The 23,574-nt window shown below is 46.6% G+C and overlaps 1 protein-coding gene across 2 annotated transcripts in view; it reads right to left on the reverse strand.

Annotated features, from left to right (window-relative positions):
* Window positions 1-23,574, reverse strand: part of LOC142291211 (cryptochrome-1-like) — a 117,678-nt gene that overhangs the window by 18,167 nt on the left and 75,937 nt on the right. For both annotated transcript variants that reach the window (XM_075335567.1, XM_075335568.1), the window contains 2 exons: window positions 23,058-23,198; window positions 9,885-10,036 (listed from right to left, as the gene is read on the reverse strand). In XM_075335567.1, coding sequence (XP_075191682.1) covers window positions 9,885-10,036; window positions 23,058-23,198 — 293 coding nt within the window. The remainder of the gene's footprint in view (window positions 1-9,884; window positions 10,037-23,057; window positions 23,199-23,574) is intronic.

Consider the following 23,574-nt stretch of genomic DNA (forward strand, 5'->3'; position numbering starts at 1 on the left):
CCGCTGCACAGTCCTCGTTGGGACCACCACTGAGTTTGTTTTGAAAGTTTAAAAATGAAAGTGATAATAAGCAAAATGATTACCGAACGGTAACCTGATTGTCTGCATCCGTGATTTGGAAACCGGCCGTAGCCGGCACCGTTGTCCCCGTGGGGACCGTTAAAAGGTTGCATGGAGAACTTTCCATGGACAAGCCCGTGAACTTGCAGGGCAACCACAAACGTTAGTGGCATGTAAATAAGTTGTTGTACCGTTACCGTTTCCGCAGTTGCCGCCTCCGGAGAGGCAGGTTGAAGGGAGGGCCCTCAGCAGAGCAGGCTGGGGCCCAGCCACCACAGGAACCGGTGGCTACCCTCTGGAGGAGAAGGACAGATCCCACTCGGGTGACTTGGTGCTGGACTGGGGTAAAGGGGTGCTGCCTGGGATTTAGGGGCAGCATCAGGGCCAGGTTTCTTGGGTGGGAGAGAGCGGAGACCGTAACCGTAAAACCGTTAGCAACGTTTAAGTACTGAACCTCCCGATGTGGGATGATGTTATAAATTGTATTATGTTTACCGTTTACCTTTTTCAGAAAATAAAACCGGTGTTGGACGGGCAGCCCGCGGACGGTCTGCATTTTGCTAAGGGGGAATGTGACGCCCTGGGCAAGCCAGGGGTCACAGGTCACAACACCACCACACCCTACACCCCAGTTAGGAACACCAAGGCTACCAAAATCCTTGTTGCCTTCCTCCAGGGGCTGATGTTCACACCAGGGGGTGGGTCAGGCGGTTGGCTCCGCCCACCGAGAAGTACACAGCCCTGGAGGTGGGAGAACCAGGCAGTTAGAGTTTGGAGGAGAAAGTAGAAGGAGGTAAACAGTGAAGTGGTAAAGGAGGAAAGTAAGAGTGGCTACAGAAAAAGAAACAGTTAAGAAAGCCTGAAGTTGGTCCGGGTGTGTGCCCCGGACAGTGACAGCAAGGTCAGCAGACGGCAGTGATAGTCTGCAGGGGGACTGCTCGGAGGTTTCTGGAAGGACCGCGGACGGGTGGTGACCCGGCGGTCTGGAGCAGTATACGAAGAACAGTCAGCACCAGGGCAGGGGCCTTTCGGATCCCGGCAAGGCTAGGAGTCGCCATAATTTGCCAAATCCATCAGTGAAGGGGACGTCTGTCTCCTAACAACCAAGTCCTGATTGAAGGCAACAGTCCAATCGTAACGGAGAGACACCGCCACCGCCAGGGCACCAGTTTCTCAGGGCCAGCGCCTGCAGGCAAAGAAGGGCTCCTCCGGCCCATATCCAAGCCGGGGAGCGGGTTACCGGTGGGAACCCATCGCAACCATTATCATCATAGGTGCAGGACAGAGGGACCGTCACCGTCACCTACTGGGGAAAGCAAGTGCAGCCGTCCGTGGGAACCGTCTTTCCAGCCGTGTGTTTTACTGAGAACTGTGTCATCGTCTCAGGCTGAGTGAGTACCACAGTGCCGCAAGGCACAGCGCTGCCCCCGCGTCCCTGCGCCCACCAAGCCCTGCATCACCCACCTCATCACTGGGCCCCAGGATCACCAACCCCTACCCACGGAGGGGCAACACAACAACTGGCTGCTCCATACCATCCTTCCCGGGATCCCCATACAGATCAGCGGTGGTGTCAACAAATCACCACCACCGTGGGTGGCGTCACGGACAATAAACAATCCCCACACCCAAAAACCCCCTTTCACTCACGGGCGAGGAGCGCCGCTCGAGTCCCCGGGATCCGGCCCGTCGCTCGAGCCACCGAGCAGCGGCAGGCCGCAGCAGCCGCAGTGCAGCCGGACCTGAGCAGTAGGGAGAGCGCGGCGTCCCCTCCTCCGCCCGCGACACTAGCAAACACTGAGGAAAGTTAGTGGCATCCTAAAAGTGGCAGTTGGACTTCCATTAGTGTCCCACTGGTGCAAATCTATTTGCAGCACCTCTGCATTGCACACTCAAGCTCACTTTTACTAAGCTATTATACTAGCAAACACTGAGGAAAGTTAGTGGCATCCTAAAAGTGGCAGTTGGACTTCCATTAGTGTCCCACTGGTGCAAATCTATTTGCAGCACCTCTGCATTGCACACTCAAGCTCATTGTTACAAAGCCATTATAATACCAAACACTGAGGAAACTTAGTGGCATCCTAAAAGTGGCTGTTGGACTTCATTAGTGTCCCACTGGTGCAAATCTATTTGCAGCACCTCTGCATTGTACACTCAAGCTCATTGTTACAAAGCCATTATAATACCAAACAATGAGGAAACTTAGTGGCATCCTAAAAGTGGCTGTTGGACTTCCATTAGTGTTCCACTAGTGCAAATCTATTTGCAGCACCTCTGCATTGCACACTCAAGCTCATTGTTACAAAGCCATTATAATACCAAACACTGAGGAAACTTAGTGGGATCCTAAAAGTGGCTGTTGAACTTCATTAGTGTCCCACTGGTGCAAATCTATTTGCAGCACCTCTGCATTGCACACTCAAGCTCACTTTAACTAAGCTATTATACTAGCAAACTGTGCTGCCATTTTAAGGGCCATAGTTTCATTGTCCGTGATAGTTATTGTTGTTTATTCTGCTGTCAATAAAGGTAGACCACCGCTACAATCTACACCACCTCTCAATTTTTACTACCACATTTTAAGTGGACATTCTTGTCGCTAGCAAAATGAGTGGCAAAATGACAGATGCTGGTGGAAAGGGGAACAGGCGTGTTGGAAAAGGAAAAAAAGTTTGTGTCCGTGGGGAAGGTGGCAAAGCTCCATTAACATCTGCTGAAGATAGGCCATCTACCAGCAAAAGTAAGATGTCTACTACTTTCCGTGGACAATCGGATGTGCTCCCTTTTTTACGAACACGAACAACTGGAACAAAGGTAGATGTTGCCCAAAAAAAGAAAATGCTTGAATGGATCTCAAGTGGTCCAACAAGTGCCCTCTCCTCCACCTCAACTACCGCATCCAAAAAACACCAGTCCTCTGAGTTGTCATCCCAATCACACTTGCTTTCTCCCAGCTCTCAAGTCTCCATCCACCCTGCACAGTATGGTGGAGCAGAGATGGCTGAGTCTGCAGAGCTGTTCAGTCACACTATAGCATGGGAATCAGAGGTCTGCTCCCAAGCTACAGTGTGTACAGACCAGGAAATGGTCTGCAGTGATGCCCAGAACCTTTGTGACTCAGATTCAGGCCGTGAGGAACAACTTTCTGAGCATAATGTTGACCCTTATTCACCAACTGTAACACCTGTTGTTATAGACAATGAGGAACATACTGATGACGATGAGACGCAGATACCAGATTGGGATGACAATTTAAATATTCGGTCAGGGCAGGAAGAGGCTCGGTCTGAGGGTGAGGGGAGTGCAAACACAACAATTGATGAGGAAGTTCTAGATCCCACCTACTGTCAACCCACAGTCAGGCACTCGAGGAGGTCAACAGAGGCGGTGGAGGAGGATGCAACTGATGATGAAGTTACCTTGCGCCTTCCTGGACAGAGGAGGAGTACTGGTAGCACGTCTACAACTGCATCCTCAGCCACCACTCTGCCTCTGAGCACTAGTCGGGGGGGCTCAGCAGGTCGCATGCCCTCTAAGCCTTGCCTAGCCTGGTCCTTTTTTGACCTTGCAAAGCATCGCCCAAATCATGTGATCTGTAAAATTTGTCGGGAATCTGTTAGTAGAGGAAAAAACCTCAGCAGTTTGACAACTTCTTCCATGAATCGTCACATGAATAAATATCATATGTCCCAGTGGGAAGCTCACCGTGCTGCAATGCGGCCTAGCGGAGCGGACCATCCACCACCTGCCCTTTCCAGTGCATCCGCGCGCTCTTCATCTTCTAGGACTGTCGGGGACAGCTGTCACACCTGGTTTTCCACGCACAACTTCCACCACTGTAACCGCAACAGGCATTTTGCTTCCTAGGTCGTCAGTTGGTTTGGAAGGGGAAACAAGTGCGTGTGTACAGCTCTCTCAGACATCAATAGCACCAACGTTGGATGAAGGCAACATCATGTCTCCGCCTGCACTTTCCTCACAAATCTGCATTTTTCCAGGGACACCCTACTCACCACCGTCTCCACACAGCAGCCAGATCTCTGTCCCTCAGATGTGGACAAATAAAAGGCCATTTCCTGCGACTCATGACAAAGCTAAGAGGCTGACTTTATCCCTCTATAAGCTCTTGGCTACCGAAATGCTGCCTTTCCGCCAGGTGGACACACAGGATTTTAGAGACCTTATGTCTGTCGCTGTGCCCCAGTACCAGATGCCCAGTCGCCACTACTTCTCTAAGAAAGGTGTGCCTGCGCTACACCAGCATATCGCACACAACATCACCGCTTCCTTGAGAAACTTTGTGTGTGAACGTGTGCATTTCACCACAGATACTTGGACCAGTAAGCATGGACAGGAACGTTACACGTCGCTGACTGGGCACTGGGTAACTATGGTGATAGATGGTGAAGGGTCTGCTGCACAAGGTTTGCCATCCCCACGACTTGTGCGTCAATCCTCTGTCTGTCCAAGTTCCTCCACTGCTTCTGCCTCCTCAACCTCGTCTGGGTCCTCCACCTCCGTCCCAAGCCTGCCTGGTCAGGCCACCAGTGTTGTAACTGCGCAGAATGAATCACGCACACCTCATTACTATGCTGGCAGCAGAGCGCAACGGCATCAGGCGGTCTGTGTCTTGAAATGTCTTGGAACTAAGAGTCACACAGTGACTGAGTTGTGGGCAGCTCTGGAGACTGAGTTTGGTAAATGGTTGTCTCCACTCAACCTGCAGCCTGGTAAGGCCGTGTGCGACAATGCTGCAAACCTGGGTGCGGCCCTTCGCCTGGGTAAGGTGACACACGTGCCTTGTATGGCTCACATGTTGAACCTTGTTGTTCAGCAATTTTTAACACACTATCCCGGCCTAGATGGCCTTCTGACCAGGGCACGAAAACTGTCTGCTCACTTCCGCCGTTCAACCGCCGCAGCTGAGCAACTTGCATCGCTCCAGAAGTCTTTCGGCCTGCCGGGTCATCGCCTGAAATGCGATGTGGCGACACACTGGAATTCGACTCTCCACATGTTACAGCGACTGTGGCAGCACCACCGAGCCCTGGTGGAATACGTCATGACGTATAGCCTGGGCCAACGAGATGCAGAGGTGGGGCTGATCACCCTGATGGAGTGGTCTCAGATCAAGGACCTATGCACCCTTCTGCACAGTTTCGACATGGCAACGAATATGTTTAGCGCTGACAATGCCATTATCAGCATGACATTTCAAGTCATTTACATGCTGGAGCACACGCTAAACACTATTCGGAGTCAGGGGATGGGACAACAGGAAGGGGAGGAAGTACAGGAGGAGTCATATGCGCAAGGGACAACAACATCACCAAGGTCCAGACGTTCATCATCACCAAGGCGGCAGGCATGGGACCATGGGGGACAGGGATCAACAATGGCGCATGGTAGCAGGCAAAATGTTGAGGAAGGTGCAGGAGAACATGAAGAACTGGAGGACGAACTATCCATGGACATGGAAGACTCAGCGGATGAGGGAGACCTTGGTCAAATTTCAGTTGAAAGAGGTTGGGGGGAGATGTCAGAGGAAGAAAGAACGGTTAGCACCTCTATGCCACAAACACAGCGTGGACTTGGTCCGCATGGCTGCGCCAGACACATGAGCGCCTTCTTGCTGCACTACCTCCAACATGACCCTCGTATTGTCAAAATTAGAAGTGATGATGACTACTGGCTTGCCACACTATTAGATCCCCAGTACAAGTCCAAATTTTGTGACATAATTCCAGCCATAGAAAGGGACGCACGTATGCAGGAGTATCAGCAGAAGCTGTTACTCGATCTTAACTCGGCTTTTCCACAAAACACCCGTGGTGCAGGGAGTGAATCTCCCAGTTGTAACTCGACAAACATGGGACGGTCTCGTCATCTTCAACAGTCTAACTGTACCAGCACCACCGTATCTGGTGCTGGTAACAGCAATTTTATTGAATCTTTTCATAATTTTTTTAGACCATCCTTTGCAAGGCCACCAGAGACAACAAGTCTGACATATAGTCAACGGCTGGAGAGGATGATACAGGAGTATCTCCAAATGAACATCGATGCCATGACTTTGCAACTGGAGCCTTGCTCATTTTGGGCTTCAAATCTTGAAAAATGGCCAGAGCTCTCCACTTACGCTTTGGAGATCTTGTCGTGTCCAGCTGCCAGCGTTGTCTCTGAACGTGTCTTCAGTGCTGCTGGGTGTGTGCTGACAGATAAGCGCACGCGTCTGTCCAGTGACAATGTGGACAGACTAACGTTCATCAAAATGAACAAGTCATGGATCCACAAGGAATTTACTACCCCTGTGTCATCCTGGGGAGAGTAAATGCTTGTGTATTTTGAATGTTGTTGATGCAAATCTACATGTGAAGTGTACAACTAGGGCACAAGTGCTGCCACTGATGGGGTGGGTGTCTGTGTGGCCCAATTTTTGGAAAAAAGGGAGACTCCGCTTGGAGTAACCCTTGCTTGCTGTGTTTTTAAAAAGGAGCCAAGATGAACAAGTCACGGTTCAGCAAAGACTTTGCTACCTACCCCGGGGTCATCCTGGGAAGGGTTAAGGATGGCGTAATTTTGAATGTTGTTGATGCATATCTACCTGTGAAGTGTATAACTAGGGCACAAGTGCTGCCACTGATGGGGTGGGTGTCTGTGTGGCCCAATTTTTGGAAAAAAGGGAGACTCCGCTTGGAGTAACCCTTGCTTGCTGTGTTTTTAAAAAGGAGCCAAGATGAACAAGTCATGGTTCAGCAAAGACTTTGCTACCTACCCCGGGGTCATCCTGGGAAGGGTTAAGGATGGCGTAATTTTGAATGTTGTTGATGCAAATCTACCTGTGAAGTGTACAACTAGGGCACAAGTGCTGCCACTGATGGGGTGGGTGTCTGTGTGGCCCAATTTTTGGAAAAAGGGAGACTCCACTTGGAGTAACCCTTGCTTGCAGTGTTTCTAAAAATGATCCAAGATGAACAGAGCTGGGATCAGCAAAGACTTTGCTACCTACCCCGGTGCCATCCTGGGGACAGTTAAGGCTGGCGTATTTTTGAATGTGCTTGATGCAAATCTACCTGTCCAGTTTGCAACTGGGGCAAAAGTGCTGCCACTGAAGTGGTGTCTGTGGGGCCCAATTTTTTGGAAAAAAGGGAGACTCTGCTTGGAGTCCCCTTGCGGTGTTATACATGATTTTAGAAGGGCGTGCCATGCCTATATCTGTGTCTCGTCCTCTTTTTCCTCGTTAAGCTGTTTTGTTTTCGCATGAGAATTTGTTCTTGTCACTTTCCCATGTGTTTGTGTTGTGAGTTGTTTGTCACCTTTTGGACACCTTTGAGGGTGTTTTCTAGGTGTTTTTATGTGTTTGTGATTGCCTCCCATTGTTTCCTATGCGGTTCGAGTGGTTCGCCGAACCGGTTCGCCGAACCGAACTCGAACGAGACCTCTGTTCGGCGAACCGAACTCGAGCCGAACCGCGGTCGGTTCGCTCATCTCTAGTAAATAGCCCATTTTATTGAAAACTTAGGTAACTGCAGGAATTGTGAACTGAGTGAAGATGACACAAATTATATAGTTTTTCAATTACAGATAGCACTTAGGGGCCCTTTCCACACTACGACATCGCAGGTGCGATGTCGGTGGGGTCAAATCGAAAGTGACGCACTTCCGGCGTCACTCTCGACATCGTAGTGTGTAAATCGTTTTAACTATGATTACCGAGCACAAAAGCGTTGGTATCGTATGATCGGTGTAGTGTCGGTCATTTTCATTATTTTGGCTGCAGCGACGGTACGATGTTGTTCCTCATTCCTGCGGCAGCACACATCGCTGTGTATGAAGTTGCAGGAGCAAGGAACATCTCCTACCTGCGTCCTGTCTGCAATGTGGAAGGAGAGAGGTGGGCGGGATGTTTACGTCCCGCTCATCTCCGCCCCTCCGCTTCTATTGGCCGCCTGCCGTGTGACGTCGCTGTGACTCCACACGACCCGCCCCCTTAGGAAGGAGGTGGGTCGCCGGCCAGAGCGACGTCGCAGGGCAGGTAAGTGCATGTGAAGCTGCCGCAGCGATAATATTTGCCACGGCAGCTAACACAAGATATCGCAGCTGCGACGGGGGCGGGGACTATCGCGCTCGGCATCGCAGCATCGGCTTGCGATGTCGTAGTGTGCAAAGGGCCCCTTAGGCTGCTTTCACACATCAGTTTATTCCAATCAGGCACAATCCGGTTTGTGCCTGATGCAACGGATCCGTCTCCGATTGAGTAAAAACTGATGTGACGGATCTGGTAAAAAAACGGATCCGTTTTTTTTTGTTTTTTTTTATGCTGAGAGAGAGAGACCCCATCATCCCCGCACAAACGCCGGCACTATCGCCCCCATCATCCCCGCACAAACAACGGCACTATCTCCCCCATCATCCCCGCACAAACACCGGCACTATTGCCCCCATCATCCCCGCACAAACACCGGTACTATCGTCCCCATCAGCCCCGCACAAACACCGGCATTATCGCCCCATCACTGCACACGCAGGCACTACCGCACGCATCATCTCCGCACACGCAGGCACTACCGCACGCATCATCACCGCACGCATCATTACCGCACACACCCCAACACTACCTCAGTGACGTCCCCGCTGACAGCGCGATTCACTTCAGTTGCTGCGTGGAGCTGATAGAGAGTGGCGGTGTTCTACTGCCGCTCCTGTCAGCTTCATGTAGCAGAGCTGATAGCGTCGCGGGACCTCTGTGAATTACGTCGGACCTGGAGGGGTATTTGGGGATTTTAATAAAATGGTGAAAGAGGGTGGGGTTTTTTGTCTTTTATTCCAAATAAAGGATTTTTTCGAGTGTATGTGTTTATTTACTTTCACTTACAGGTTAATTATGGAAGGTATCTCAGGGAGACGCCTGCCATGATTAATACCTTATTACCCCGATTGCCACCGCACCAGGGCAATTCGGGATGAGCCGGGTAGAGTCCCAGGACTGTCGCATCCGGGCGGCTGCTGGCTGATATTTTTAGGCTGGGGGGCTCCCCATAATGTGGAGCTCCCCATCCAGAGAATACCAGCCTTCAGCTGTGTGGCTTTATCTTGGCTGGTATCAAAATTGGGGGGGACCGCATGCCGTTTTTTAAAATTATTTATTTATTTTTTTTACTGCAAGAAATAGACCCGCCCGCCGGCGGCTATGATTGGTTGCAGTGAGACAGCTGTCACTCAGCATGGGGGCGTGTCTGCCTGCAACCAATGATAGGCGCCGGTGGGCGGGGAAAGCAGTGAATACGAGATTGAATAATAAGCAGCCGGCATTTTCAAATCAGGAGAAGCCGCCAGCAGTGTGACAGCCGTGCCGCGCCCATGATCGGTGAGTGGGTGAGTGAGTGAGTGAGTGAGAGAGAGAGAGTGAGTGAGTGATTGATTCTCTGACAAGCAATGAATTTATATCACTTCTGGGCATGCTCAGAAGTGAAAGCCGAATCCGGTACATGCTTCCGGCGTTTGATACATGCCACCGGATTCGGCTTGCATAGACTTTCATTATGCACCATGCCGCACAGCCCCGCATGCTGCGCTATGCAGTTTTTTGCTGCTAGCAAAAAACGTTCCTCTCTGCATTCAGTGCCATCGCCGGCGTGACGAATTTTGCCGCAACCGGCATAAACCGGATCAAACGCAAATACATGCGGCACAATCCGGCGCTAATAAAAGTCTATGAGGAAGAAACCGCACCCGTCGGCAAAAAAAAACGGATGCGTTTTTTCTGCAAAGCACCGGATTGTGCCGCACAGCTAAAACCTGATGTGTGAAAGCAGCCTTACCGTATATAATTTCCATCTGGGTCAGTGCGTTTTCCAAAACGAACAGGACATAATATACGTGTGTAGTGGTGGAAAAAAGCACTTGCTGAAAGCCACATCCAATTCCCTGCATTAATACTATAGTCTGCATCTAACAGCAGCTCTTCAAAGACCTGAACAAAAGAGTACATAAAGTTCATTAAGTGCACAATAAACCAAGGCAATACAATTATATAACATAAAAAAAATAATATTATTAGAAGTATTATTATTATTATTTTTTTTAATAATACTGCCTACCAGAGCAACAGCTTTTCCACATTCTAAAGACTAATAATTTAATTTTATATAATTTAGTATATATACATAATACTATAACAGCTGTTAATGATAATACAAACAGGTATGGAAAAGAATGACACAGCTGAAAATGCAATATATATTAATTTCAACTTTCTCTATACACAGCAACATTCAGTCAACAGAAAATGAAAACATTTTTTAGTCCAATTCCTGAATTCCTTCGTGTTCTAGGGTAATAAAGAGTTCAACACTATCTTTTCTTCCTTTCTAGAGTAGTTGTGGTGTTAGGCTAGGGTCATACGTTCATCCGAGAGAATTGGGCTGATTATGCTAACGACACTCCAATCAAAATGATCAGAATTTCATGAAAGTGTCACCTTAGTGTGATCCTAATCTCTCAGATGCGAGAATGGTAGCACACTGTGATGAGAGGATGGAGAAAAGGATGGCTCCATCATCTCCATTCTGTGCACTCTGTGGAAATGATGTTTTCCATGCACCCATAGACCTGAATGGGTGAGTATCATGAAATTTGCGTGTCAAATCAAAGCAAGCTGCAATTTTTTTCTCATGCCAAATTGGTGTGAGAAAAATTTGTTAATTAGCACTTCCCTATAAAACATCATTGGTCCAAGTGTTATTCAATAAAAAAAATCGGATAGTACTCGTCCGGTTAATATGATCGTTTGAGCAAGCCCTAAGAAAGGATTATCCAGCACCTCACAGTTCTGAATTAGGTGGTAAGAGGCACTATGGACATGGAGTCTATGGCCACTTGGCACATCTCATACAGGACCTGCAGGGAGCTTGCTCCTGTCCTATTTATTGGAATATGACTTGTGCTCATTTGCTGTTGATAGTAATCAAGCAGCCAATGGACACTATCAGTTATGTCTCTCACTGTGCCTGACTGGTACTGTTTTTAAATTGTATTCCTAAACAGATTCAATTTTAATGGTGTGGCAAACATTTTAAAGAAAATTTGCAATCAGTCCTTGAGCAAGAAGTCCTAGGCACCTGCCCAGATAAAGGATACAGACCAACCAACCTGGACAATCGTCTTTGTACAAATTTATGATTGAATAAAGAAAAGAGAAGTTGTGTGTATCTAAGATTTTGGGTACTACACCTCCCATAATACCTAGCGGTTTGTACAGTACAACTCTATCATACCCCCCCATGACAGTACCTTTGTCCATGCTTGTGTAACTCTTCTCCCTATTCACTCTCCACTCTCAGCCCCATTGTCTTTCCCTGCTCTCCTTAGTTGCAGCATAACTAAAGGCTGCTTTACATGCAGCGACATCGCTAGCGATATTGCTGGTGAAAACACCCGCCCCTGTCGGTTGTGCGTCACGGACAAATCACTGCCCGTGGCACACAACATCGCTAGGACCCATCATACGTACTTACCTTCCTAGCAACGTCGCTGTGGCCAGCAAACCGCTTTCATTCTGAGGGGGCGGTTTGTGCGGCGTCACAGCGACGTCACACGGCAGGCGTCCAATAGAAGCGAAGGGGCGGAGATGAGCGGGCCGAACATCCCGCCCACCTCCTTCCTTCCTCATTGCGGGCGGCCAGGTGATGTTCCTCGTTCCTGCGGTGTCACACATAGCGATGTGTGCTGCCGCAGAAACGACGAACAACCTGCGTTCTGCAACAGCAACGACATTTGGGATTAGAACGACGTGTCAACGATCAACGATTAAGTGAGTAATTTTGATCGTTAACCGTCGTTCTTGCGTTTCACACGCAACAACGTCACTAATGAGGCCGGATGTGTGTCACGAATTCCGTGACCCCCAACAACATCTCGTTAGCGATGTTGTTGCGTGTAAAGCTCCCTATAGAATTATAGCACCAGCCCCGGTGAAACTTACCGATTATAGTAATATGAACTTTTATTTTATTTTATCTGGATCAGTCCACCTAGTTTACAGTATACCCACATATTACTCTTTCTCACATTTGCAATATTAAGGAGACTTAAGGGGGTTTTACACGCTACGACATCGCTAATGCGAACTCGTTGGGGTCACGGAATTGGTGACGCACATCCGGCCGCATTAGCGATGCCGTTGCGTGTGACACCTATGAGTGATTTTGCATCGTCGCAAAAATGTGCAAAATCGCTCATCGGTGACATGGGGGTCCATTCTCAAAAATCGTTACTGCAGCAGTAACGAAGTTGTTCCTCGTTCCTGCGGCAGCACACATCGCTCCGTGTGACACCGCAGGAACGAGGAACCTCTCCTTACCTGCCTCCCGGCCGCAATGCGGAAGGAAGGAGGTGGGCGGGATGTTACATCCTGCTCATCTCCGCCCCTCCGCTTGTATTGGGCGGCGGTTCAGTGACGCAGCTGTGACGTCGCTGTGACGCTGAACGAATCGCCCCCTTAGAAAGGAGGTGGTTCGCCGGTCACAGCGACGTCGCTGGGCAGGTAAGTAGTGTGACGGGTTTGGGCGATGTTGTGGGGCACGGGCAGCGATTTGCACAACAGATGGGGCGGGTACCCACGCTAGCGATATCTGTACCGATATCGCAGCATGTAAAGCGGCCTTTAGAGGCTAGTGAGCATGTGTAGATCTGCACACTGATGATGCTACACATGCTCAGTAGTAGGGAGACTGGACCTGGCATGCTCTCTCTTAAGATGAAATACTCTTTGGCAAAAAAAAAATATTTTCTTGAATTAGTACATATGTTATTTTTTTAGTGTGTTTTTTTCCATGTTAGTTGCCAGTACATACACAATTCAGAAATAAAATACATAGTGTTTATTTTGCCTTTTTGATGTTTGTGGGTTTCTAACCTTTTATTCAAAACACAGCCTGCGCTATCTTTTTTTCCTCAAAACAGCTGAAATAAAAAACAAAGCATGTGCATTAAAAGGTTGTGAGCAAAAAAATTACTACCAAAAGCTGCTAGTTAAAGAGCACCTGTCACCAGATTTGCCCCATATGACCTGCGGCCACCAGTAAACCCTTATATACAGCATTCTAGAATACTGCATATAAGAGCCAAGGCTGAGCTGTATAACATAAAAAAGATCATTTATTATACTCACCTGTAAGGCGGTCAGGTCTGATGGGTCACTAGTTCTGATCCGGCACCGCCTCTCTTCCTTCCATCGCCGTCCTCCTTCCCAGCTCCGTGTGGATAATGCATCCTACGTGATCCACACAGAGGCATCCATTGCGCTCCTGCACACATAAACTTCTCTCTGCCGTGCAATACAGTACTTTTCTCTGCCCTCAGCAGGAGAGCAAAAAGTTGGCATGAGCAGGAGCTCAATGGAGGACTCTGTGTGGATGATGTAGGATGCGTCATCCACACAGAGCTGGGAAGAAGGACAGTGATGAAATTAAGAGAGGAGGCGCCAGACTGAAACCAGCAACACCCATCGGACCCAACTGCCCCACAGGGGAGTATAATAAAATGTTCTTTTACATCATACAGAGTGGTCTGAATATTGTATATAAGGGCTTCCTGGTGGTGGCCGCAGCTTATAAGGGACAGATCTAACTTTTCTATTCATTAAAATGTGTGTGCATGTAAAGTTAAGTGTAACAATATACTCACCTACCCTGCTCTGAGATCAATGGAGCCTTTTTTGGTGTTACATAGGGCTGCAAAGAGCCTTAGGCCTTGTGCGCACGCTGCAGTTTTTGATGTGTTTTTTTTTTTGTTTTTTAGTTTTTATTAAATCTGCACCAAAATCTGCATGCCTCCCTAAAGCCAGCAAAGTCTATGAGATTATTGAAGTGCTGTGCCAACGTTGCGGTTTGTTTTTCCTTGTGGATTTGGCGCAGATTTTGATGCTGAAAAAATCTGCAGTATGTCAATTGTTGAGGCGTTTTTTCCTGTGTTTTTTTTAGCCCTTCCAGCCACTGACGTCACTAACAAAAAGGATGGAAAAAACTGCACCAAAACCAGATGCATTTTTTAGTGCATTTTTCTGCCAGAAGGTGCAGAAAATTTCTGCACCATATCGGCAACATGTGCACATAGCATTATGGGTCACGCAGAATAGAGCATGACCCAGCCAATTTGAGAAACTGTGACATCAGCCAGAAGCGGAGAAGAACTGGACATCGGAGACAGTGATGGTAGGGGAGTATATTGTCACATTATATTACTTGCCTGTACACACTCATATTAATAAACAGCAGGAGAACAAGAGTAAAGTGCAAAAAATACATGATTTTTATTGAATACACAACAAGACAAAAGTTTTAATTAAAATGGTACACTACCAATGATTCCTAGGGATACCAACATATAGGACTAGACCAGTTTAAATAGCCAATCCAGTAAGTCAAAAGATTAACTAGTGAATATCTGTATAGATGGCGGCTATTAACCTAGGAAGGTCCAAATAGTAGGTAAGAATGTTCAGAAAATAAGGGGGCTGCTTTATAAGAAGTAAGGTATGGTCAGATCAAACCGTGGTTACCCACCATGTAGGGGTGGGGAATCATGGTGATCCCGCTGGCTGCACTGTTGCTAGATACTGGTGCACAGCAGAATAAGAAATAACATGGAGTAACCATATAGCACAAGTGTGTAAATTGAAAAAAAAAATTTTCTTACCTAAAGTGCTGAAGTGCAAAGCAAACCAAAACGAGGAAGCCAGCCACAGTAAAAAGCAGTCCCTAAAAATTAGGAAGTGTACCTAAGAACAGCCTGAGGTCTCCATCCGACGCGCATTTCGCGAGGATAGCTTTATCAAGGTGGAAAACCAAAGTAATAACCCCATGACCTACATGCCTATTATATATACCCCTCCTAATGTGGAATCCAACAGCTGGGTGGCTGGGAATGACGTGGGAACAGGAAGTGACATCGCTTGACAACAAGCTTTTATTAACATCATGCCTCAAAGTGGTTTAAAATATGTGTAATCTAAACGTCCATGGTGCGTCCAAGCTAGTCTCTGTTAGGCCGCTAGATATTTAAGCCCAGAGAGCATAAACTAGATAAGCAAAGTAGCCATCAAAGCTCCGGCCCTGGTATATATCGTAACTACAGACGCACTTCCTGATAATCACAACAGGAAGTCGTCATAGTAAAAGACAGGGAGATTCCATATGACCGCTATGAACGCTGGTGTATGTTGTAACTACGGACGCAGTTCCTGATAGTAACAGGAAGTCGTCATAGAGGGAGACAGAGGGATCCCACGTGACCGCTGTGGACGCCGGTAAATATTGTAACTATAGACGCACTTCCTGATACAACAGGAAGTCATCATGGATCCCTAGATTAGTTTCTCACTAGCGCCAGGTGAGTGACGCATGGATCAACCAATGGCAGTCCTATTACGGATTCGTGCGGGTCATCAATGAAGGAGGGAAACGGGGAAATGCCACGTGACCGCTATGGACGCGTCAGCCCCACAGCCACGCCTCTCCATTCCCGGTTGGTACGAATATAACCAAAACTCACAGAAACAGTCATAATAAATCATACCATATACAGCTAACTATACGGGCAGAACTGCTAGCAGTATTACCACCCAATAGCGTGGTAACCAGGGACGCCAATTATAGGTAGGACCGGAATTGACTATGAGAACTAGAACGCACTCCTCCCCAGACTTCAGCACTGTACATTGAAACCAATGGTGGCCCAGAGGAATATATATCATCGGTCTTCATACCTGGTGGGAAGGCCCCACGTGATTAATGGGGACGTGTCAACCCCACAACCACGCACCACCATTCCCAATCAGGACGACAGAGCCAAGAGGGACCAAGAAACACCCCATTGTGTCCTGAGCCCTGTTCCCACAAGACCAACTGGTCCGAGGGACACGTATCCCCGGAGACAGAGTGTACATGTGTAACAGACAGGTACCAAAGAACACCTTGGGGGAATGAAAGAAATCTAAACAATTAAAGTGATATACATATCGCAAAATTGTTATTAAACAAATGTAAAGTGCCAAAGTTCAGGTAGATAATACTACATAAAAGGTGAGATCGGATGGAAAGATGGTACAGTTAAAATTACTCAAAAAACCACTTGAGGACGTGCAAATCAATCTTCGATTTTTAGGGACTGCTTTTTACTGTGGCTGGCTTCCTCGTTTTGGTTTGCTTTGCACTTCAGCACTTTAGGTAAGAAAACATTTTTTTCAATTTGCACACTTGTGCTATATGGTTACTCCATGTTATTTCTTATTCTGCTGTGCACCAGTATCTAGCAACAGTGCAGCCAGCGGGATCACCATGATTCCCCACCCCTACATGGTGGGTAACCACGGTTTGATCTGACCATACCTTACTTCTTATAAAGCAGCCCCCTTATTTTCTGAACATTCTTACCTACTATTTGGACCTTCCTAGGTTAATAGCTGCCATCTATACAGATATTCACTAGTTAATCTTTTGACTTACTGGATTGGCTATTTAAACTGGTCTAGTCCTATATGTTGGTATCCCTAGGAATCATTGGTAGTGTACCATTTTAATTAAAACTTTTGTCTTGTTGTGTATTCAATAAAAATCATGTATTTTTTGCACTTTACTCTTGTTCTCCTGCTGTTTATTCCTATAATGAGTAGTGCTGGCATCTTCCCTGCCTAATTTGGTAGGCCTGGTGCTCACAATTTAATGGCTCTTGATGTGAGTTATGTGTTGTTAATATGTGTTCCTGTGCTTCTCACAGATTACTTGCATCCGAGCATGGATTTCCGCGCCCGTGATCGGGCCTGGTCAGTACATTTCGATAATGTTCTGAATGACCACAACAAGGATACCACTAATAATGTCAATTCGCCCAACTGTGATATTTTGATTTTTAAATACAAGGAATTGCTGAAAAGGAGACTGAGAATTTGTTGGAACCGCGCATTACTCTCCAAATACCTCGACAGAGACCTGATCCCTCGGGGCCTGCGGGTTCAGATATTCCCATCCTTTCTGGTGGAAGACCCTTCCTTCCGTGAGAGGTGGGAGTGTCTGGCCCAAACATGCTCCTTGGGATTTGTGTCTCTGTTGAAGGAACATAATACAACAACTCTCTCCACTATGGAGGTCGAGTTAGAGGAGCTCGAGAAAACCATCAAGAGCAAATGCACAGCTGATGTTGTCACTGGGATGGAGGCCGAAATTGAAAAAGAGCTGTCCAAATTGGAGAAAGAGGTCTGTGGTCAAAAATTGAAAAAATTCAATAGAGATTTAGGTGATTATGCCAGTTCTACTGCATATAGATGGCAGACCAGATCTAGAACGGGCCCTCGGGGTAGAACCATCTCTCGTGGTCAGTCTGCATCCCTGTCGTCCCTCACTTCGCTTGGAGAGTCATCGGAGGCATCGGGCGGCGGCAGTGAGGTTGAATCAAGCGTTGGTGCCCGAGTAAAAACTACCCGCAATAAGCAACAGACTACCAGACAGGGGAGAAGGAATAGACTCCAGGTGATTAATCTCTCTACACATGTACTCTCTAATGATCAGTTGGAGGTATTATCGAGGGGTCTAACCTTCTCCCCTGTCAATAATTTTGATTTCTTTACAGCCTTAAAGGATACCCACCTTTTTGCACGTAAGCTGATGCTTAAGAGACTTCACCACAGACGGGACGACACGGGATTGGATAGTCCCGCGGAGAGGGAGGCTCTGCAGGTATTAGAGGACCTGCTTGAAGAACAGTCCAGTGCCACAACAGGTGTGTTCCCCAGGTCACTTCTGCCCAGATCCACAAGTTTTCCCCCCTTGTCCCTTTGTCCTGCCATTGAGATTTTCACCCGCCTAGTGTCTAGTGACCTTAAACAAATCCCATCGCGGAGACGGCATGATAATCTTACTTATAGACAGAGACTAGCGTTAGAGGAGTTAAACAACATATCAGACATTGTAATAAAACCAGCGGGCAAGGGGGGCAAATTTGTGATCTGGGCAGTAGCAAGTTATGAGAAGGAGGCATTGAGGCAGTTGCGTGACAGGAGTACTTACTCTAAGTTATCATACAACCCTGTGCAGTCCTTTTCTCGTGACCTTTCCAAGATCCTTGAGTCGGCCTAATCACCAACAAAATGGTGTGCGGGCTCTCCACGAAATATCCTACGATACCTACTTTTTATTTGTTACCGAAAATCCATAAAGATGCCCTCTGCCCTCCGGGGCGCCCCATCGTGTCCGGCATAGGAGGCTTGTGTGACCCCATCTGCAAATTCATTGATTACCATCTGAAGCCCCTAGTAGAAACCTTGCCCTCCTATGTCCGTGACACGACTGATGTGCTCCGGCGGATCGATGGCATCTTTATGGATCATAATATGCTGATTGTTACAGCTGATGTGGAGAGCCTGTACACCTGCATCTCCCACCATGATGGTTTGGAGGCTACCCGCCTTTTTCTGGAGATGGGCAGTCGGGATGGCGAACTCAATAAATTTATCCTTGAGCTGCTCCACTTTGCCCTTACACATAATTTTTTTATTTTTAAGGACCAATTCTATCTGCAGCAGCGCGGCACTGCCATGGGGGCAGCCTGTGCCCCCGCGTATGCCAACCTCTTCCTCGGTATGTGGGAGAGGTTGGTGTTCGGCGAGGGTGGCACTGGGCTTAGCTCCCATGTGCAGTGCTGGCTCAGATATATTGATGACGTTTTGTTTTTTTGGCAGGGCACAGTGGAGCAGCTCGACGAATTTATGGGGCATTTGAATACCAATGACTTTAATATCAAATTAACGTACAAACATAGCGGCAGGTGCATTGACTTTTTGGATATTAACATCGAAGTGGACCCTTTGTCGATGATTCAGACTAGTGTCCATCGAAAATCCACTTCAGTCAATGCCCTGCTGCATGCGTCATCTGCCCACACACCTTCTACAATACGCGCTATCCCGACTGGCCAGTTCCTGAGAACGAGGCGGATCTGTTCCACTGATGAGACATTTGAGTCACAATCGGCCGACCTCAGAGGCCGATTCAGGGATCGAGGATACAGTAATCGCTGTGTCCGGAAGGGGTATTTACGTGCTAAGCGGACCCCCCATCAGCAGTTGCTTCAGTATACTCCTAAATCTCAAAAAACTGATCCCCCTATTCGTTTTATAGGCACTCACAACGATCGCTGGCAGACCATGCGAGATATCCTGAGTAAGCACTGGCCTGTTCTTCGATCGGATCCTGTCCTGGCTGATGTCCTCCCTCCTGGTCCTCTCATGACGGCTCGTCGTTCTAAAAACCTTCGAGATATACTGGTAAGGAGCCATTACGTACCAACTATTTGTAATCCTTTCAGTACCCGTGGCCCTTTGGTAGGGTGTTTCCCATGTGGTCGGTGTTTGGCCTGCCAGAATATCATCCGTACCTCTACATTCATGTCATCCAATGGTATTAAGACATTCAATATCAGGTGTTACATTACGTGTGCTACTACACACGTTATCTACTACGCCACGTGTCCGTGCTCCCTCGTGTATGTCGGTCTCACTTCACGTGAGTTAAGGGTACGCACGAGGGAGCATGTGCGGGACATCAGTGCTGCCAAGGACACTATTGATCCCACCACGCTGAAAACACTCCCTGGGCATTTCTACAAATTTCATGGGAGTAACCCGTCTGGACTCAAGATACGGGGTATTGATCATGTTCGTGGTGGATCTCGTGGTGGTGATTTGAAAAAACGATTAGCTCAGGTCGAGGCTCGATGGATCTCCACTTTGGACACCTTGGCCCCCAAGGGGCTTAATGAGAACATCAGCTTTGTTTCCTTCTTATAATTCGATACCAGTATAGCGTCCTAACCATCTCTCGCTCTCCTCTTTTCTTGCAATTCCCTTTTTAATTTTATTGTTTGTGTGTTTATGAGTGTTGTTTTTAATTGTTTTGTCATCTTTATTTTTATTTTTGCACTACTGTGAGCAATGTTTTGCTCATTCTTGTAGTGATCTCTGACCTGCTATTAATTATTGATACATTGCCTTTTAGACCTATTCCTCCTTTATGCTGTTCGCGTGATTGATTGTTGTTTGGCTGGAGTACGACCTGGATTTCCGCCGGATATATGACATCTGGGAAACCTGAAGAATTATCATCCCATCTTCTTATGGCGAGAATTGTATGATCCTCAAACACCGGTGGTCTTTTGCGCGTTGAAGAAAACTCGAAGATTGATTTGCACGTCCTCAAGTGGTTTTTTGAGTAATTTTAACTGTACCATCTTTCCATCCGATCTCACCTTTTATGTAGTATTATCTACCTGAACTTTGGCACTTTACATTTGTTTAATAACAATTTTGCGATATGTATATCACTTTAATTGTTTAGATTTCTTTCATTCCCCCAAGGTGTTCTTTGGTACCTGTCTGTTACACATGTACACTCTGTCTCCGGGGATACGTGTCCCTCGGACCAGTTGGTCTTGTGGGAACAGGGCTCAGGACGCAATGGGGTGTTTCTTGGTCCCTCTTGGCTCTTTCGTCCTGATTGGGAATGGTGGTGCGTGGTTGTGGGGTTGACACGTCCCCATTAATCACGTGGGGCCTTCCCACCAGGTATGAAGACCGATGATATATTTTCCTCTGGGCCACCATTGGTTTCAATGTACAGTGCTGAAGTCTGGGGAGGAGTGCGTTCTAGTTCTCATAGTCAATTCCGGTCCTACCTATAATTGGCGTCCCTGGTTACCACGCTATTGGGTGGTAATACTGCTAGCAGTTCTGCCCGTATAGTTAGCTGTATATGGTATGATTTATTATGACTGTTTCTGTGAGTTTTGGTTATATTCGTACCAACCGGGAATGGAGAGGCGTGGCTGTGGGGCTGACGCGTCCATAGCGGTCACGTGGCATTTCCCCGTTTCCCTCCTTCATTGATGACCCGCACGAATCCGTAATAGGACTGCCATTGGCTGATCCATGCGTCACTCACCTGGCGCTAGTGAGAAACTAATCTAGGGATCCATGACGACTTCCTGTTGTATCAGGAAGTGCGTCTATAGTTACAATATTTACCGGCGTCCACAGCGGTCACGTGGGATCCCTCTGTCTCCCTCTATGACGACTTCCTGTTACTATCAGGAACTGCGTCCGTAGTTACAACATACACCAGCGTTCATAGCGGTCATATGGAATCTCCCTGTCTTTTACTATGACGACTTCCTGTTGTGATTATCAGGAAGTGCGTCTGTAGTTACGATATATACCAGGGCCGGAGCTTTGATGGCTACTTTGCTTATCTAGTTTATGCTCTCTGGGCTTAAATATCTAGCGGCCTAACAGAGACTAGCTTGGACGCACCATGGACGTTTAGATTACACATATTTTAAACCACTTTGAGGCATGATGTTAATAAAAGCTTGTTGTCAAGCGATGTCACTTCCTGTTCCCACGTCATTCCCAGCCACCCAGCTGTTGGATTCCACATTAGGAGGGGTATATATAATAGGCATGTAGGTCATGGGGTTATTACTTTGGTTTTCCACCTTGATAAAGCTATCCTCGCGAAACGCGCGTCAGATGGAGACCTCAGGCTGTTCTTAGGGACACTTCCTAATTTTTAGGGACTGCTTTTTACTGTGGCTGGCTTCCTCGTTTTGGTTTGCTTTGCACTTCAGCACTTTAGGTAAGAAAAAATTTTTTTCAATTTGCACACTTGTGCTATATGGTTACTCCATGTTATTTCTTATTCTGCTGTGCACCAGTATCTAGCAACAGTGCAGCCAGCGGGATCACCATGATTCCCCACCCCTACATGGTGGGTAACCACGGTTTGATCTGACCATACCTTACTTCTTATAAAGCAGCCCCCTTATTTTCTGAACATTCTTACCTACTATTTGGACCTTCCTAGGTTAATAGCTGCCATCTATACAGATATTCACTAGTTAATCTTTTGACTTACTGGATTGGCTATTTAAACTGGTCTAGTCCTATATGTTGGTATCCCTAGGAATCATTGGTAGTGTACCATTTTAATTAAAACTTTTGTCTTGTTGTGTATTCAATAAAAATCATGTATTTTTTGCACTTTACTCTTGTTCTCCTGCTGTTTATTCCTATAATGAGTAGTGCTGGCATCTTCCCTGCCTAATTTGGTAGGCCTGGTGCTCACAATTTAATGGCTCTTGATGTGAGTTATGTGTTGTTAACACTCATATTAATGAATAAAGAAGTTAGTGGGACTGCTTATTTAAGCACTAAAATTGACAAATCCCTCTTCAATTTTGTTATTTAACTTCATATTGATGTACTGTTCAGAAAACAATGATGGGATGGCTAAAAAAAAAGTATATTTAAAGAGCAACCATCATTTTGATCACATCTGTAAAGAGGTGTGGAATTAATAGTGCTGTATAAGTGCTGTATAAGTGAAGAAATAAGTAAATACATTTTTATTTCACAAATCAATAATACACATGACAATAAGCAGCTCTGTAATATATCTTATCAGACAAATCTGCTTCTTTCTCTGCCAGAATTGATCAGTCATTATCAGAATTCACAATTCTGAAGTAAAATCTATGAAGACTTTCCCTTCCCATTACTGAGATAGGAGATGGCAGTTGTTGCTGATGAGATTCTATGTATATAGAAGAGGGAGGAGGAGCTCTGTCTCTAGCTCATCCCTTTGCCTCTCACTTCTCCCTTTTCTATCTATATAGAATCTCCTCAGTAACAGCTGCAATCTCCTATCTCCGTAATGGGAACGTCTTCATAGATTTTACCTCAGAACTGAGAAGTATGATAATGACTGATCAATCCTGGCAGAGAAAGAAGCAGATGTGTCTGATAAGAAATATTACAGAGTTTCTTATTGTCATGTGTATTATTGATTTATGAAAAAAAAAATGAAAAGACAGTTACGCTTTAAAGAATGATTTAACTACACATGTTCCCAAGGAATAATTCCTATCAGTAACTCATCATACGGTACCTTCATGCCTTCTTCCCAGCTAATCCAAAGGTCTCCACGAGTTAAAAAGCAGGCCACTGCGTGTCTGGCTAAGTGATGGATCCAACCTTCTTCTCGAAGCTGAGTCATTATTGCATCAATCCATGGGAAACCTGTTTGTGCCTAAAGGTAAGACCCATTTATTACATAACGTTCCATTAAATGCTCCCTTTTCACAACTGATACCCCTATTATTCACTAAATACCCTATACAGTGGAGGAACATAAGTATTTGATCTATTGCTGATTTTGTAAGTTTGCCCACTGACAAACACATGAACAGTCTATAATTTTAAGGGTAGGTTAATTTTAACAGTGAGAGATAGAATATCCAAAATAAAATCTAAAAAATCACATTGTATAAGTTATATAAATTTATTTGCATGTTGCAGAGAGAAATAAGTATTTGATCCCTCTGGCAAACAAGACAATACTTGGTGGCAAAACCCAGACGTTTTTTGTAGTTAATAATGAGGTTTGCGCCCATGTCAGGAGGAAG

This window comes from Anomaloglossus baeobatrachus, chromosome 2, assembly GCF_048569485.1.
Source record: "Anomaloglossus baeobatrachus isolate aAnoBae1 chromosome 2, aAnoBae1.hap1, whole genome shotgun sequence".
In the NCBI taxonomy this organism is placed as follows: Eukaryota; Metazoa; Chordata; class Amphibia; order Anura; family Aromobatidae; genus Anomaloglossus; species Anomaloglossus baeobatrachus.